The 12,912-nt window shown below is 38.2% G+C and overlaps 5 protein-coding genes across 9 annotated transcripts; 3 read left to right on the top strand and 2 right to left on the bottom strand.

The window, feature by feature from the left end:
- The first annotated feature begins 534 nt into the window (after positions 1–534).
- On the top strand, positions 535–2,118 carry LOC129730812 (cytochrome b-c1 complex subunit Rieske, mitochondrial). Of its 2 annotated transcripts, none has more exons than XM_055690395.1 (4): positions 535–790; positions 1,215–1,355; positions 1,412–1,659; positions 1,728–2,118. In XM_055690395.1, the coding sequence occupies exons 1-4, from the start codon at positions 676–678 to the stop codon at positions 1,944–1,946; spliced, it is 723 nt and encodes a 240-aa protein (XP_055546370.1). In that variant the 5' UTR covers positions 535–675; the 3' UTR covers positions 1,947–2,118. The 2 variants fall into 2 exon arrangements, with proteins under 2 accessions (XP_055546370.1, XP_055546369.1); XM_055690394.1 differs by having other exon boundaries at positions 537–868.
- Positions 2,119–2,250: 132 nt separating this feature from the next.
- Positions 2,251–3,934, bottom strand: LOC129730811 (la protein homolog). Its single transcript, XM_055690393.1, has 3 exons — positions 3,807–3,934; positions 2,657–3,717; positions 2,251–2,591 (listed from the first exon to the last, which is right to left on the bottom strand). The coding sequence occupies exons 2-3, from the start codon at positions 3,644–3,646 to the stop codon at positions 2,352–2,354; spliced, it is 1,230 nt and encodes a 409-aa protein (XP_055546368.1). The 5' UTR covers positions 3,647–3,717; positions 3,807–3,934; the 3' UTR covers positions 2,251–2,351.
- Positions 3,935–6,014: 2,080 nt separating this feature from the next.
- On the top strand, positions 6,015–8,055 carry LOC129730844 (protein TIPIN homolog). 4 transcript variants are annotated; one of them, XM_055690434.1, is made up of 3 exons: positions 6,053–6,187; positions 6,239–7,052; positions 7,930–8,055. In XM_055690434.1, exon 2 carries the CDS (start codon positions 6,243–6,245, stop codon positions 7,026–7,028), a length of 786 nt encoding a protein of 261 aa, XP_055546409.1. In that variant the 5' UTR covers positions 6,053–6,187; positions 6,239–6,242; the 3' UTR covers positions 7,029–7,052; positions 7,930–8,055. The 4 variants fall into 4 exon arrangements, with proteins under 4 accessions (XP_055546407.1, XP_055546409.1, XP_055546410.1 ...); XM_055690435.1 differs by lacking the exon at positions 7,930–8,055 and adding an exon at positions 7,118–7,229; XM_055690432.1 differs by lacking the exon at positions 7,930–8,055 and having other exon boundaries at positions 6,015–6,150; positions 6,239–7,229.
- A 333-nt stretch (positions 8,056–8,388) lies between these two features.
- On the top strand, positions 8,389–10,040 carry LOC129730843 (glutaminyl-peptide cyclotransferase). Its single transcript, XM_055690431.1, has 2 exons — positions 8,389–8,768; positions 8,835–10,040. Exons 1-2 carry the CDS (start codon positions 8,670–8,672, stop codon positions 9,777–9,779), a joined length of 1,044 nt encoding a protein of 347 aa, XP_055546406.1. The 5' UTR covers positions 8,389–8,669; the 3' UTR covers positions 9,780–10,040.
- Positions 10,041–10,191: 151 nt separating this feature from the next.
- On the bottom strand, positions 10,192–12,510 carry LOC129730842 (sphingosine-1-phosphate phosphatase 1-like). Its single transcript, XM_055690429.1, has 4 exons — positions 11,560–12,510; positions 11,252–11,502; positions 11,018–11,190; positions 10,192–10,964 (listed from the first exon to the last, which is right to left on the bottom strand). The coding sequence occupies exons 1-4, from the start codon at positions 11,978–11,980 to the stop codon at positions 10,547–10,549; spliced, it is 1,263 nt and encodes a 420-aa protein (XP_055546404.1). The 5' UTR covers positions 11,981–12,510; the 3' UTR covers positions 10,192–10,546.
- Between the last annotated feature and the right edge of the window lie 402 nt (positions 12,511–12,912).

Raw genomic sequence — 12,912 nt, 5'->3', positions numbered from 1 at the left:
AGACGCAGTGAGGAAGTCCATACAGAAAAAAAACTCTAGCGATTTTTTATGGTTCATCCCAGTTCCCAGTAGCATTAGTGAGTACCTTTCAAACTGTATACTTGTCAAGTGATAATAAAAACGCTGTGGCTAATACTTGATTGTTTCCCTTAACAAATACACTAAGGCCTTTTAAGAAGTTGTTTTTCTCCATAACCCGACAACGGTACAAGACATCGACCTCTTTTCAATCAAGTTTTCCGTTTTAGGCCAAATTTAATCATATATACTTTTAAAATAAACACATTTTTTTGGGGTAAATACCGGAAATTAAAAACATTGCATTGAAAACGCGAGAATGATTTCTAGCAGTTCGATACATTGCTTTGCCGAGGTAACTGAGTATGATTAAATACCTGTTGAGAAAAGTTTCGTTGAGCTGCAGAGATGTAACAGCCCTAATTACACTTGAACAGCCCGAATTACACTTGATTACACAACGTCCCTCGCATGTGAATTTTTATCGACAAAGTTGCTTTGACCGTCAACTGACATTGACAACTCCAATCGAGCGAACGTCGAAATCATAAGTGAAAAGTTTTTGCTTCTCCATTCAGCCCGCTACAGAGTGCATAAGTGTTCTAGACCGATTTTCTCCGAAAATCATCGTCAAGCCAAATTACTGGACTAACCACGATGATTGGGAATCTAGCAAAGCTGTCGTTCGTTCGCGGAGTGTCCCAGAGCGTTGCTAGTGGTCTGAAGGCAGCTGCCGTTCCGGTCATAGTTGCTGCGGATCCAACCGTTGCAGGTCCGACCACGGTCGTAGCCAGCTCTCCGAACAGATCGCTACCCCGATTTGTTGTCCGGGTTGTGTCTGGAGTTGCAGGTTGTTTATTGAACGTGTCTAATTAGTGATAATCACTACGTTGAATACACTTTTGAATGTGTAGTTGCATAAGGATAGATTGCAAGTGGAAAACGATGTTATATAACTTCACAGGATGAGCCTTGATTTTGTTGTGTGGAACACTATATCTTAAGTTCTAGAGTGATATTTGCACAATTCACTTGTTGATATTGTTGATTGAAAAGTTTAAAGAAAAAAGATCTTTAAAAAAACTTTTGAAACATAACCTGTATAGACAACAACAAAGTGGTTTTCTAAATATACGAATACGCTCATTGTTGATAATATGCATATATTAACTATCCTCTTTGATTTACTATTCTAGCTACTGGTCAAATCCGTTTGGCCCATACTGACATCCAGGTGCCGGATTTTTCCGATTATCGCCGAGAACAGGTGAAACGACCGAACGCTAAGAATGACTCTGCTGATGACCGCGCTGCTTTCACTTACCTGATGGTTGGCGGTAAGAAATTGATTCGTGAGTTAAATTGAGCTTGACTTAATTCCTTTATTTCTTAGGAGCCGCTGTAAGCACTGCTTATGTTGCCAAAGCGATAGTTTCAACATTTGTTTCATCAATGAGCGCCTCTGCCGATGTGTTAGCCATGGCCAAAATTGAAATCAAGCTTGGCGACATACCTGAGGGTAAGTCTGTTACCTTCAAATGGCGTGGTAAACCACTTTTCATTCGTCACCGCACCGGGGCTGAAATTGCAACGGAGCAAGCTGTTAACACTGGCACCTTGCGAGATCCCGAAAGCGACTCTGTGAGTTTTTTTAACTATTAAACATGTTGAGTAAAGTGTTAGACTAAGCAATCTTTTCCATACTGCAGGATCGCGTCAAGAATCCGGAATGGCTGGTTGTTATTGGTGTGTGTACGCATCTTGGCTGTGTGCCAATTGCAAACGCTGGTGATTTCGGCGGATACTATTGCCCGTGCCACGGATCCCACTACGATGCCTCCGGTCGCATTCGCAAAGGACCAGCGCCCCTAAATTTGGAGGTTCCGTACTACGAATTCCCAGAAGATGATCTTGTAGTTGTTGGTTAGATAATTAGGTGGTGAACTAATCATGCTTTAGTAATAGAAGCAACCTTTAAACAAGCCGATCATTGGCATACGATAATGAAAAATTTAATGCATCAGCGAAACAAGTTTAGCTGAAAACTAATTGTAAAAAATTCTTGAGAATATCTTGCATTAAAGGTGACTTCCCTAAGAACGACAGTAGTTGTGATTTGAAAATCGTTGATGACAGACGTACTTTTTGATCAAATTGTGCAGTTTGACTGTTGACCTTGTCATAAAAATAATGATGAAGCAAAGCATGCATCATAAAAAAAATACAAGTTCAATCGCTTAAGACCGAAAAATATATATTCGGGAAGTTTATTACCTCCGCTTAGTAATGCAGGTGTAAAAGAAATATTGCCTAACATCTAACGTACTCAAAAGTTACGCACTTTCTTCTTTCGTCGATTTTTTACTGACAGGTTCGTCTTCTCCTACATCTTCGTTATTCTTTCGTTTTCTGCCGCCACTGTTGTTCCGATTGTATTTCTGGTGTCGTCCCTTATTCCTGGCATTGTTGGCCTGTCGTTTAGCTTGCTGGTCTTTAACCACCTTTCGGAGAAACTCTGTTTCCTCGTCACCCTCCAGCAATCGAACAGTTATGTCTTCCTCGTCGATTTTAATCTGCAACAGTTGTTCCATAAAATGTAATTAATTTATCGATGAATTAATAGAACCATTAAACTCACCTTGCCATCGGTCAATTTTTCAATGAATTTCTTTCCCGTTCCTTCGTTCGCAAACCGCAGAACTCCATTGCTGTCCGTTTTCTTATAATCAATAAACGCCACTTCGAATGATTCGTCCAACTTCAAAACTGCCTCTTTGATGGTCTCACGGCTAGTTTCCTTTCCAAATCCATCCAAATGAACGCATGCTACCTTAGGCAAATGCGAAATATCTAATTTATCCTCCTGCTTCTTCTTATCCTTTTTCCTTCGTTCGGATTTCTGCTCCTCGAAATAGTCATCCTGCATTTTACAAATCAACTCCTTCCCTTTATATTCCATTTTTCCCTTGTTCAAAAATTTAGCGCACTGCTCCTTAGTAGCAAAAGTAATGAAAACACTACCTTTGAACATATACTTTTTGGTAGCTTTATCATGATATTTGCGCATAACAATGTTGGTAACCTTTTCGAAAGGTTCAAAAAATTCAATCAACTCGTTCATTTGAGTTCCATCGTCGGGGGCAAATCCTTTCACATAAACCGTACGAGCGTAAATTTCCTTTCGTGTTTCCTCATTTTGCTCTGCCAACGGGCGTTCGGGATGTCGTCGCAGTTTCTCGCGATCCTCGCTAATTTCAATCAGTCCTTCGTCGGACTTTTCAATCGCATCAACAATCACTTTTTTGTCCTCACTTAACGCATGCAGACGCTTAAATGTCAAAAGTACATCCAAAGGAACCCAGCCATCGTCTTTCTGAATCTGCTCGAGTAAAAATTTATCCCGCGATAAATTCGCATCTCCGAAATAATATTCAAGTTGACGAACAATAGATGCTTCTAGTTTGGACAAATTTTCCGCAGCAGGCGCTTCGTCGTCCGTTTTTGCAATTGGAACAGCGTCTTCCTGATTATCAGCGGGCTGCGCTTCCTCGGTAGATGCCACCGGAGCGTCGTTCTCTGGTTTACCAACTTCTTCAACGTTACCATTCTTTGCTTCGACCTCAGTCATTTTGATGTCCGGTAAACTTGGTGGATCCAAGTTTGAGGTTAGAATTAGATTTGGTTTTCACCGGCTGAAATCTGTTGGATATAAAACGAAAAGTTAGTTATCTTTTACTTGGTACTAAGCATTTAATAGAGCTATCACAAAAAATCAAGTAAAAACACACCTAGAAAGCTTTTTCCTACTTTTTCTATGCAAAATAAGCGACGAAAGAATCGTTTGTTCTACACGTGCGTAGCGTGCGCGTCTTGTTTACGAGAAAAACAAACCTTTTTTGAGTGACAAGCAGAGATGCCAGATGTTTTGAAAAATATATATATATAACTACTCGAAATTTCGAAAGAAAAATCTGCTTCAAATTGGGTTGTTTAGCTATATCAGTTTTTTAAATCATCTGAAAGATCTACATATTCTAAGTAAAACGTGATTTAAAAAAATTTCTATCGTTGTGCTTCGCATTCGTGATTTACCACGATTTAAAACTGCTCGAAATCACTATAATGACAGTTCGCCCATATACCAACTGTCATATTAGCGATTTAGAGCGAATTTTTATTCTTCATTTAAAAATCAAAGGATAATGATATAAAGTTTTAAAAAATCACGTTTTGCTCAGCAACATCCTTTTTTTCCGTGTTGAGTATTTTCGTCACTGCGACCAATTCTTTGATATTTTGTGACATAATTACATCCTTTCAGATGATATATAAAAATCGGAAATCTGTGAATAGCTAAACCCAATTTTACATTTGTGATCGAAAAGGATCCACAGCAAAATTTGGTATGGTCACATACATAAGACATACGTAACACTCAGGAAGAAATCTTCCAAAAAAGTTGGTACAAAATGAACTGCTCGAATGGTACCACAATCTGAATAAAACCACTGTTTGAGTTGTTTTTGAAGGCAGTGTACCTGCGCAGCCCTGCATTTGTCTCGTTCCTACTCGAAAAATGCTGCATTGATTTTGTAAATAACTTTTTGAAAGTTCTTTATGGGATTTTCTTTAGGGCTCGATAAAGCCGAGAAAAAGAAAAATCATTTTGTTCATTGATTGTCGAGCAGTTGGACAGGACGAGGTACGGAGTACTATGGGGCAACGTGTACCAGAAAAAAACGTCAGTGTTACGTATGTCTTATCCATGTGGTGTACCTGCGCAGCCTTGCATTTGTCTCGTTCCTACTCGAAAAATGCTGCATTAATTTTGTGAATAACTTTTTGACAGTTCTTTATGGGATTTTCTTTAGTTTAAAAAAGAAATAAGATATGAAAACAAATCATATGGTTATAAATAGAAAAATAAAACTACCCGAATATGCGTGTTTTTGACGAAAACTTCTGTGCGAGAAGGTACTTTTAGGTAAAAGTTATTTACACTGGGGTTGCTTTTTACGCGGTTGGTTATACCGCATTTAAAATATTAGATTAGATATATTCATACTAAACTTATTTGATACCGCGTAAAAACCATCTTCCGAATCAAGTAAAAATAATCCACGTTATTGTAGAAATATCCCGTTCAAAAAAATGCATAAAAACCACCCGCGTAAAAAGCGACCCCAGTGTACCTACTTTTAAGTACCTGCACGGAAGCCATCATTTAGGTGAAATTGAATACCTTTAATCGTCAATATCAATATCAAAAACACCATACAAATTTATACTCAAAATTAGGTATTCGCAATTTATTAAGCTGTTGCGTTTATTTCACCTATTTTTATGCGTATCATCTACCTAAACCAGTGGAAACATTCAGGTTTACGTAAATTTACGTTGTTTTTATCAGGGGCCTATAAACGTCAACATTTTGCCTACCAAACATAAATTCATCGGTAATATTTCATTTCAAATGCTTACAAAACTTATCTTATTCATTGAAAGTGCACATTGTACTGAAAACAAATGTTGAGCTCTTGTTTTTTTTTTATCTAAAACGACATTTACTCGAGAATAAGTCTACCGACAAAATGGGACGTTTACTCTATTTCACTTATTTTAGGGCAAACCAACCAAAAAGCGGGTACCAGAAACGCTGGTACCAGAATCAATGAGTGGTAGTTGGAAATGTATGGAGTTTGACAGCCACACGAGCCCCTTGGTTTTTACTAGAGTGCCTATTATATAACTAGAGTGGCGCCATGTCATCAAAATTAACGCTGGTAACACTGGCAACACTCAACATCCTCTCTCTTTTCCCCACACGAGTTTAATGGGTTGTTTGCTCAATTGGAATGACACTGACAGATATTTTCTATTCCAATTTTGACAATGTCGCCACTTTATATATATTTCGGGCACTCTAGTTTTTACGTGTTCGCTTGGTAATATTTTCTTTGTGTGTATGATGCCGACAAATTTAAGGCAGGATTTTTCTCAGTTTTCGAGCAGTTACAGACAGTGAGAAAAAAAACATCTGCCACCTCTGCTAGAAAAAGGTGTGTCGTTTTTGCAAATGTGTTGAATTGGCGCGGAACCACGAATTTTGGATCAGAATTCGGACATTTACAGGTACATTAATAACAAAGCCCAGCAACAAAGAATTTTTGTAAGTTACAATTACATTACATTACATCTGCTTATCATATTTAACCTGCAGCACTATGTCTGATCTATTTGGCGGTTCCGGCGATAGCGGTGATGAAAATGCCGGTAGAATATCTGACGGTGATGATCTACCAGACACGAATGACGACCCAGAAGCAGCAGCAGATGAAGTCGCTAAACCAGTGAAGGTGGAACCGAAAAAACGAACTGTTCGGAATCCCAGGGTAACGCTTAATGTTCAAAGACTATGCGGGCCTCGAGGGGTAACTGACATAGAAAACTACTTTAAAAATGTTAGATATCGTGGAAAAGGACACGAAGAAGAGAATCTTAAAGTTATCATGCAACGTATGCAACACTGGGCACACCGAATGTTTCCAAAATACACGTTTGATGACTGCTTGGAAAAATGTGAAACACTTGGGAACAAGCAAGCGATGAAGTCCTACATGCACAAATACCGGATGGGGATGCTTGAGGAACCCGTAGTTTTAACAACCGAAGAAGCTGAGCATTCAAGACAGGAAACTAACGTGTTAGACAACAATCTTGACCCACTGGATAGTATGCTTGAAGAACAAATTGCTATTTCACGAGCCGGTAACTTGAACACTTCCGGCGTTGGATATTTATCTGTTTCTGAAAAGAACTTCGATTCTCTGCGCGAAGACAGTACATCGTTACCGCCGTCAACCCCTTCGAAGGCACCGGCACCATTGACAGAAGAGATGCGAGCCAAAATAGCTGAAAACCGTTTGAAGGCACTGGAAATTCGAAAAACGAAAATGTTGGCTGCGGCAAATGTAGGGAACGAGGATGAGTCGGTAAATTCTGCTTCGTAGTTTGCTACTGAATGTTGTTTTGAGGTATGTTGAATTGATTCAATGCATTTTGCTGGACAGGATTGATACATCTCTAAATATATTTTGAGGGACACTATAATCAATATCCTAAAAGTTAGAATAATGGAACGCTGTAAACGTGATAGTATCATATTAATCCTTATTCAATATAACTAGTATCTTAAAAGTTAGAAGAATTAATCTTTTAAAACTAAAATTGCTGTTAACGTGATAGTATCATATTTACCCTTATTCCAAATACAAGAGATATGGCGCAAATTCGTCTCTGGATTTGAAAACAGCTCTTCAGATTGAACAACTTTGCATACTTGTCGCGTCGATGAAAAATTGAAACTTATTCAATCAATGAATTGTTTGTAATTGTTTGAAATTCGAAAACATTTTTATCGATATTTTTTCTACAAGATGTTTCCGATTTCTAGAGACTACCAGACTTTTACCAAGATTGAACTATTATACCTAACGTTCCGTATCCTAAGAAGTAAATAACAACAGTTCTAAAGTGTCTTTTTGAAATATCTCTTAAAAAGGCATTCATGAGTTTTTAAAAATATAAAAAAAATAGCTTTAGCTTATTTACCATATTATTTTTAAAATATAACTTTCATTGTAATTGTTGTAAGGATCTTTTCAGAACTCGAAAATAACAATCTTAAAAATGCTCTCGATTTTTTAAATCATACTCTTTTAGTGTACAAATCTTTTGATACAAGTTTAATTTTTTTTTATAAAAAATGGACAATTACTAAAAAGTAGTTTGGTCGTAGGTTGAAATGTACAAGTAGAATCCTGATAACCCGCGGTTTTCGTGGTCAAGCATTGCCAATGACAAGTGCCAATGAGTCACTTTTATAATTACTTAATAGAATTTTTTTTATAGATCTTTCAAAGTATCACTGAGTTTTGAGACGATACTGCCAACGGCGAATCAGCGTCATACGCTGACACTACAAAAAATATCGATATTCGCTCGCATGTGGTACCAGCTCTCTTCCAGACACGTTGTTTATTTTGTTATTAGCTTTGCAATAGGGATGTATGAAATTGTGGATGTATAAAATTAGCTTTGCAATAGCGATGTATAAAATTGTGCAATTTTTTGTTCCAAGAAATATTTTATCTTCAACTGTTAAGACTTATTTTTTCTATCTATTATTTAAAACAAAATTCACGTTGATTATGCTTGCAATTCATAATAAAAATCTTAACACAATTTCATAAGAAGAGACCAAATTACAAAACACAAGTAAAGAACTCTACTGAAACATTTTTTTTACGTAACAAAAAATCGATCCGAATGACGTTTCATTTATATACGATTACAATTTATTAATATTGGTTGAAAAAACGATTTGCGTAGCGATTGTCGAACATCACTAGTTTCAACAGGTGATTCGCAGGTACTCGATACTGACGTTTACGCTAGTTGTTATGGAACTGCTGTTGCCGTAGTTAAATCATACAAACTATTTCTTGCGAATAGAGGGGTTTTTTTCAATGCCATTTTTTCGTGCTCATATGTGATTTTCGACCATTTGCTATCGCCATATACGCGAAGTACAATACATGCCATTGTGTTCTATCGTACACAATTAGTTTCGGACTTTGGAACGAGTCAGAATGCCACGAATGCATGGATTTTACGTGTTTCTAGCTGTAGTTCTGGTTCAGATACATGCCCAGATCAAATTTCCAGCCAATAATCAGAACCGCGAATGGGTGAGTATTGTGGGTTTAATTTATAGAAAAAAGATTGGAGCTTCTATTCTTTTTTTTTTATTTTAGGAGAACCATCGCCCACAAGAGATTTCTCTTGCCGCATTAGAAAAGTTATCCAGTCTATCGCAAACAAACAATTTAAATGATGTTTTGAAGAGGCTGTTAATAGAACGCGTTGTAGGAACACCCGGCCATCAAGAGGCTCGAAACTTCATAGTAGATTATATGCAAAAGCTCAACTGGTCAGTGGAACTAGATGATTTTGAGGATGAAACGCCAATATTCGGAAAGCTGAAATTTTCCAACATCATTGCCACACTCAACCCAAAAGCGGAACGGTTCCTTGTGCTAGCTTGCCATTACGACAGTAAATACTTCAAAGATCAGGTGTTTATTGGAGCGACCGACTCAGCAGTTCCTTGCGCAATGATGTTGGATTTGGCCAATTCCATGAAACCGTGGCTCGACAGTGCAAAATCGAACAACAAATTGAGTTTACAGTTAGTTTTCTTCGACGGTGAAGAAGCCTTCAAACAGTGGGGTCCAACCGACTCGATCTACGGTGCTCGACACTTAGCATCTCGCTGGGAATCTGAAGATAAACTGAAACGCATTGATATGTTGGTATTGTTAGATTTACTAGGAGCGCCGGATCCAAACTTTTACAGCTACTTCAAAAATACCGAAAGCTGGTACGCTCATCTCCTTTCCGTAGAAGAACGATTAGACCAATCGGGACATTTGGAACACTACAGTTATAGCAGTGTGGTCCCGAATCAGCCGCAAGCAGTTCGCTATTTTCAACCACGGTCTTATTACGCTTACATCGAAGACGACCATATTCCATTCCTACAGCGAAAGGTGCCCATCCTGCATATTATTCCTACGCCTTTTCCAGATGTGTGGCACAAGCTTGCGGATGACGGCACTGCCGTTGATATCAGTACCGTGCAGAACCTAATCAAGGTTTTCCGCATATTCGTTGCCGAATATTTACATCTGAACCTGTGACAAAAGGAGAGCGACCAAAGTTCGGTCGACGATAGAGAAGAGTTGTAAAGGCAGTGGTTTTTTTTATTGGTTGGTGAAGGCCCATTTGTATTTTAATCTTTTACTGTAAATAATTTACCGTTAGTTAACAAATTGCATCGCAGATGTCACGAGGGCTGTACAAATGTACATTACATTTTTTTATAGAGGAACATGTACAATAATTGTGACGGGATTCAATAAGAAATAAATAAATGCGTTTTGAAATTTTTGAACATTGTAGATAGCATTAAGACTTATCCATTTGAGAATAAACCATTTGGAATTTGGGAATTTTACCTATTCATTATTTTAATGGACTCTGGTTGGAGGACTGATTTAATCGTGACACTGGTAAGGAACATCTTACCTTTCTTTCAGTGAAAAATTACAACACAATTTGTATAGAATCGGTTAGAAAGGGCTTGTATTTTTTCGTATCAAACACTTGCAGTGCAGTTTCAATCCAAATATGAAAATCGTTGTGGCTCGTTGTATCATATTACTTTGCTAAGAAAAGTCTACTCGTGCTTGAATATTAAAATATAACATGATAGTGATTGAAATTCTAAAGAGTGGAGACAGTTCACAGTAGAGCTTAAAGATATTGACTTTCGATATTGGCAGAAAACAAAATGTGCTTGCCTTATTCGACGATTACGCTTATCATAATTGTGCCTGTTGAGGAATTGTTGCATTTGGAATGTTTGGTGTTTTCCTAATAACTTTTATGTTTGCATACAGTAGAGTCAAATTTCCGTGTAAAAATCTGGTCGACCTATTCGCAACAGTTTGAACACAGTCGGTAAAAGATATTGCGTGTTAAAGCCAATCATTCCATAGGTATAAAACTTGTACGAAAGCTCAACGATGATTTTGTTCTTGTTTTCCAGAGTATTTTCCGACCGGCGGAGCTCGTTTTTGTCTCGACCTAAAAGGAAACAAACAAACGCATAGGAAATAGATTTCCCAAAGGCACGAGTTGCCACAATGCAACAAAGGCCGAGAACCGTTCGCAGTAGAAGCATTCCCAGCATAGCATACGAGGGCCAAATGATTTCGTATGGTGGAGGATTGTTCGGCGCCGTAAAATCACCAAGCATGTAATGCAACCAGGCCCCAATTTCGATTCCAGCACAAACGCTAACCGTAAGTGTAGTATCTCCTCTGCGAAAAGACGATTATTAAATATTCTCTCATCTTATTTTTTATAGTATTACCTAGTCGGTGTCCAAATTCCAGAATCCGGATAGAACACTATAAGCGTAATGGAAATAGTCAACACAAAAATAGGCGACCAGCGACTAGTAACTATAATGTAATCTAATTTGTCTACAATCGGAATCAATGGTATCATTAGTAGCACAACTAAGACCAGCCCAGCTATTATGTCCTGGAGAAGAATGGTTAATATGAGGTGTGTAGCGATAAAATTAAAGGGATCTAAAACTAACCAGCACTGTATGCATTCCTAAATAAATACGACTGAAACAGATTACTGCACACCAAACCAGAGCGAATGCCAACCCGAAAGGCAAGGAATAAATATACCTGTCGTAGGTATAAATCAAAACCGAGAACGGTATTGCTACGGATACCATCGCATGCGTAGATGGCATCCCATACTCCAGGGCCCATTTCTTCTGCAACCGGCTAACGGGGTAAGTAGGTCTGGGCCATCGAATAACGTCCTTTAAGGTTTGACCTAAAACGTCAATCAGTAGTCTTAAGTCATTTTAAAATAACTAAACAGAATTCTTACCGACATACATTATCGCTGACCAAACCATGACAACCCGTCGACCCACTGCGCTGTCAATGTTCCAAAACCACAGAGGAATGAATGTAGCGTAAAAAATCTCATCCCCTAGCTCTGTTCCGAGTAGGAAGAAGTAATACCAAAATTTGTTATTCACGCGATACCGTTCATCGCCGCCGCTATCTTGTGCTGATTCTTTCTTATCATTCGTATCAATTTGTTCGCAGTTTGCCTTTGCAGTTCCGTTTGTAGATTTGATCGTTGTTTTACATTTGTCCGGCCAGTGGTCATAACCATTGCTATCCGACAACCCACCTACATCGATTTTTGCTTTTCGCTGTTTCAGATATTCGATGCCGAAAAATTCTTGAACCTTAACTACCAGCTCAGGGCTCTTAAGATACTGAATCGCAGCGGCAGTCATTATAAATTATTCTATTCCTCTTTAAAGTGCGAGCTAAATTTCACTATTAGAACCAAAAGTGAGGAAAATACCTAAACATTAATGGAAGTTTTCCTCTTTGCAGAGAAATGGAAGTATTATCGTGTCATCGCAGAAAAACTAGACCACTCCGCAACCACTAAATAGAACACAAACACAAATCGCGTAACTTTTTGGCAGTGGTATTGGGTGATACTGTCTCGATAACCGTGAATCGATATCGACGAAATATCCGGGGATTCACTGCTGTCAAATTTCATATATGTGTGCGTTATCGCAGATCAACTTTGGTCCATGACGTTTGTTGGTCCATGATGTTTGTAACTATGAACAATAATGGGGATAAAAAATCACTACACAACACATTCATGAAGGTTTTCCGCAGTTTCTCGAGTTTCTTTTTCGCATGCAAAAACCAAACAAATATCAGCAACACCGTCAACGCGAATTGCTCGAACGGTAAAAAATTAGAATCGGTCGGCGTTGGTCGCGGTGGTAGATCCGCAAATGACAACTGCACCTGCACACAAAGAAAATATTACCAAGCGAACACGTAAAAACAACGTAAATTTACGTAAATCTGAATGTTTTCACTGGTTTAGGAAAACAATACGCATAAAATTGGTGAAAACAACGCAACAGCTCAATAAAATGCGACTACCTAATTTTGGGTAAAAATATGTATGGAGTTTTTTAAAATTGATATTGATGATTCAAGGTATTCAATTTTACCTAAATGATGACTTCCGTGCAGGTACTCAAAATTAGGTAAATCACTTTTACCTAAAAGCTAAGGGGGACAACTGGGTATAGATTTGCATCCACTTTGGAAACCAGTCGCTGATTGGTTGAAATTGAAAACCCCAAGTGCATTAAAATTTATCATTAGGCTTGCTGGCAGTGTTGCTGAGCAT

This window comes from Wyeomyia smithii, chromosome 3, assembly GCF_029784165.1.
Source record: "Wyeomyia smithii strain HCP4-BCI-WySm-NY-G18 chromosome 3, ASM2978416v1, whole genome shotgun sequence".
NCBI lineage: Eukaryota > Metazoa > Arthropoda > Insecta > Diptera > Culicidae > Wyeomyia > Wyeomyia smithii.
The sequence above is the reverse complement of the archived record's forward strand: the minus strand, read 5'-3'. Positions and strand labels throughout refer to the sequence as shown.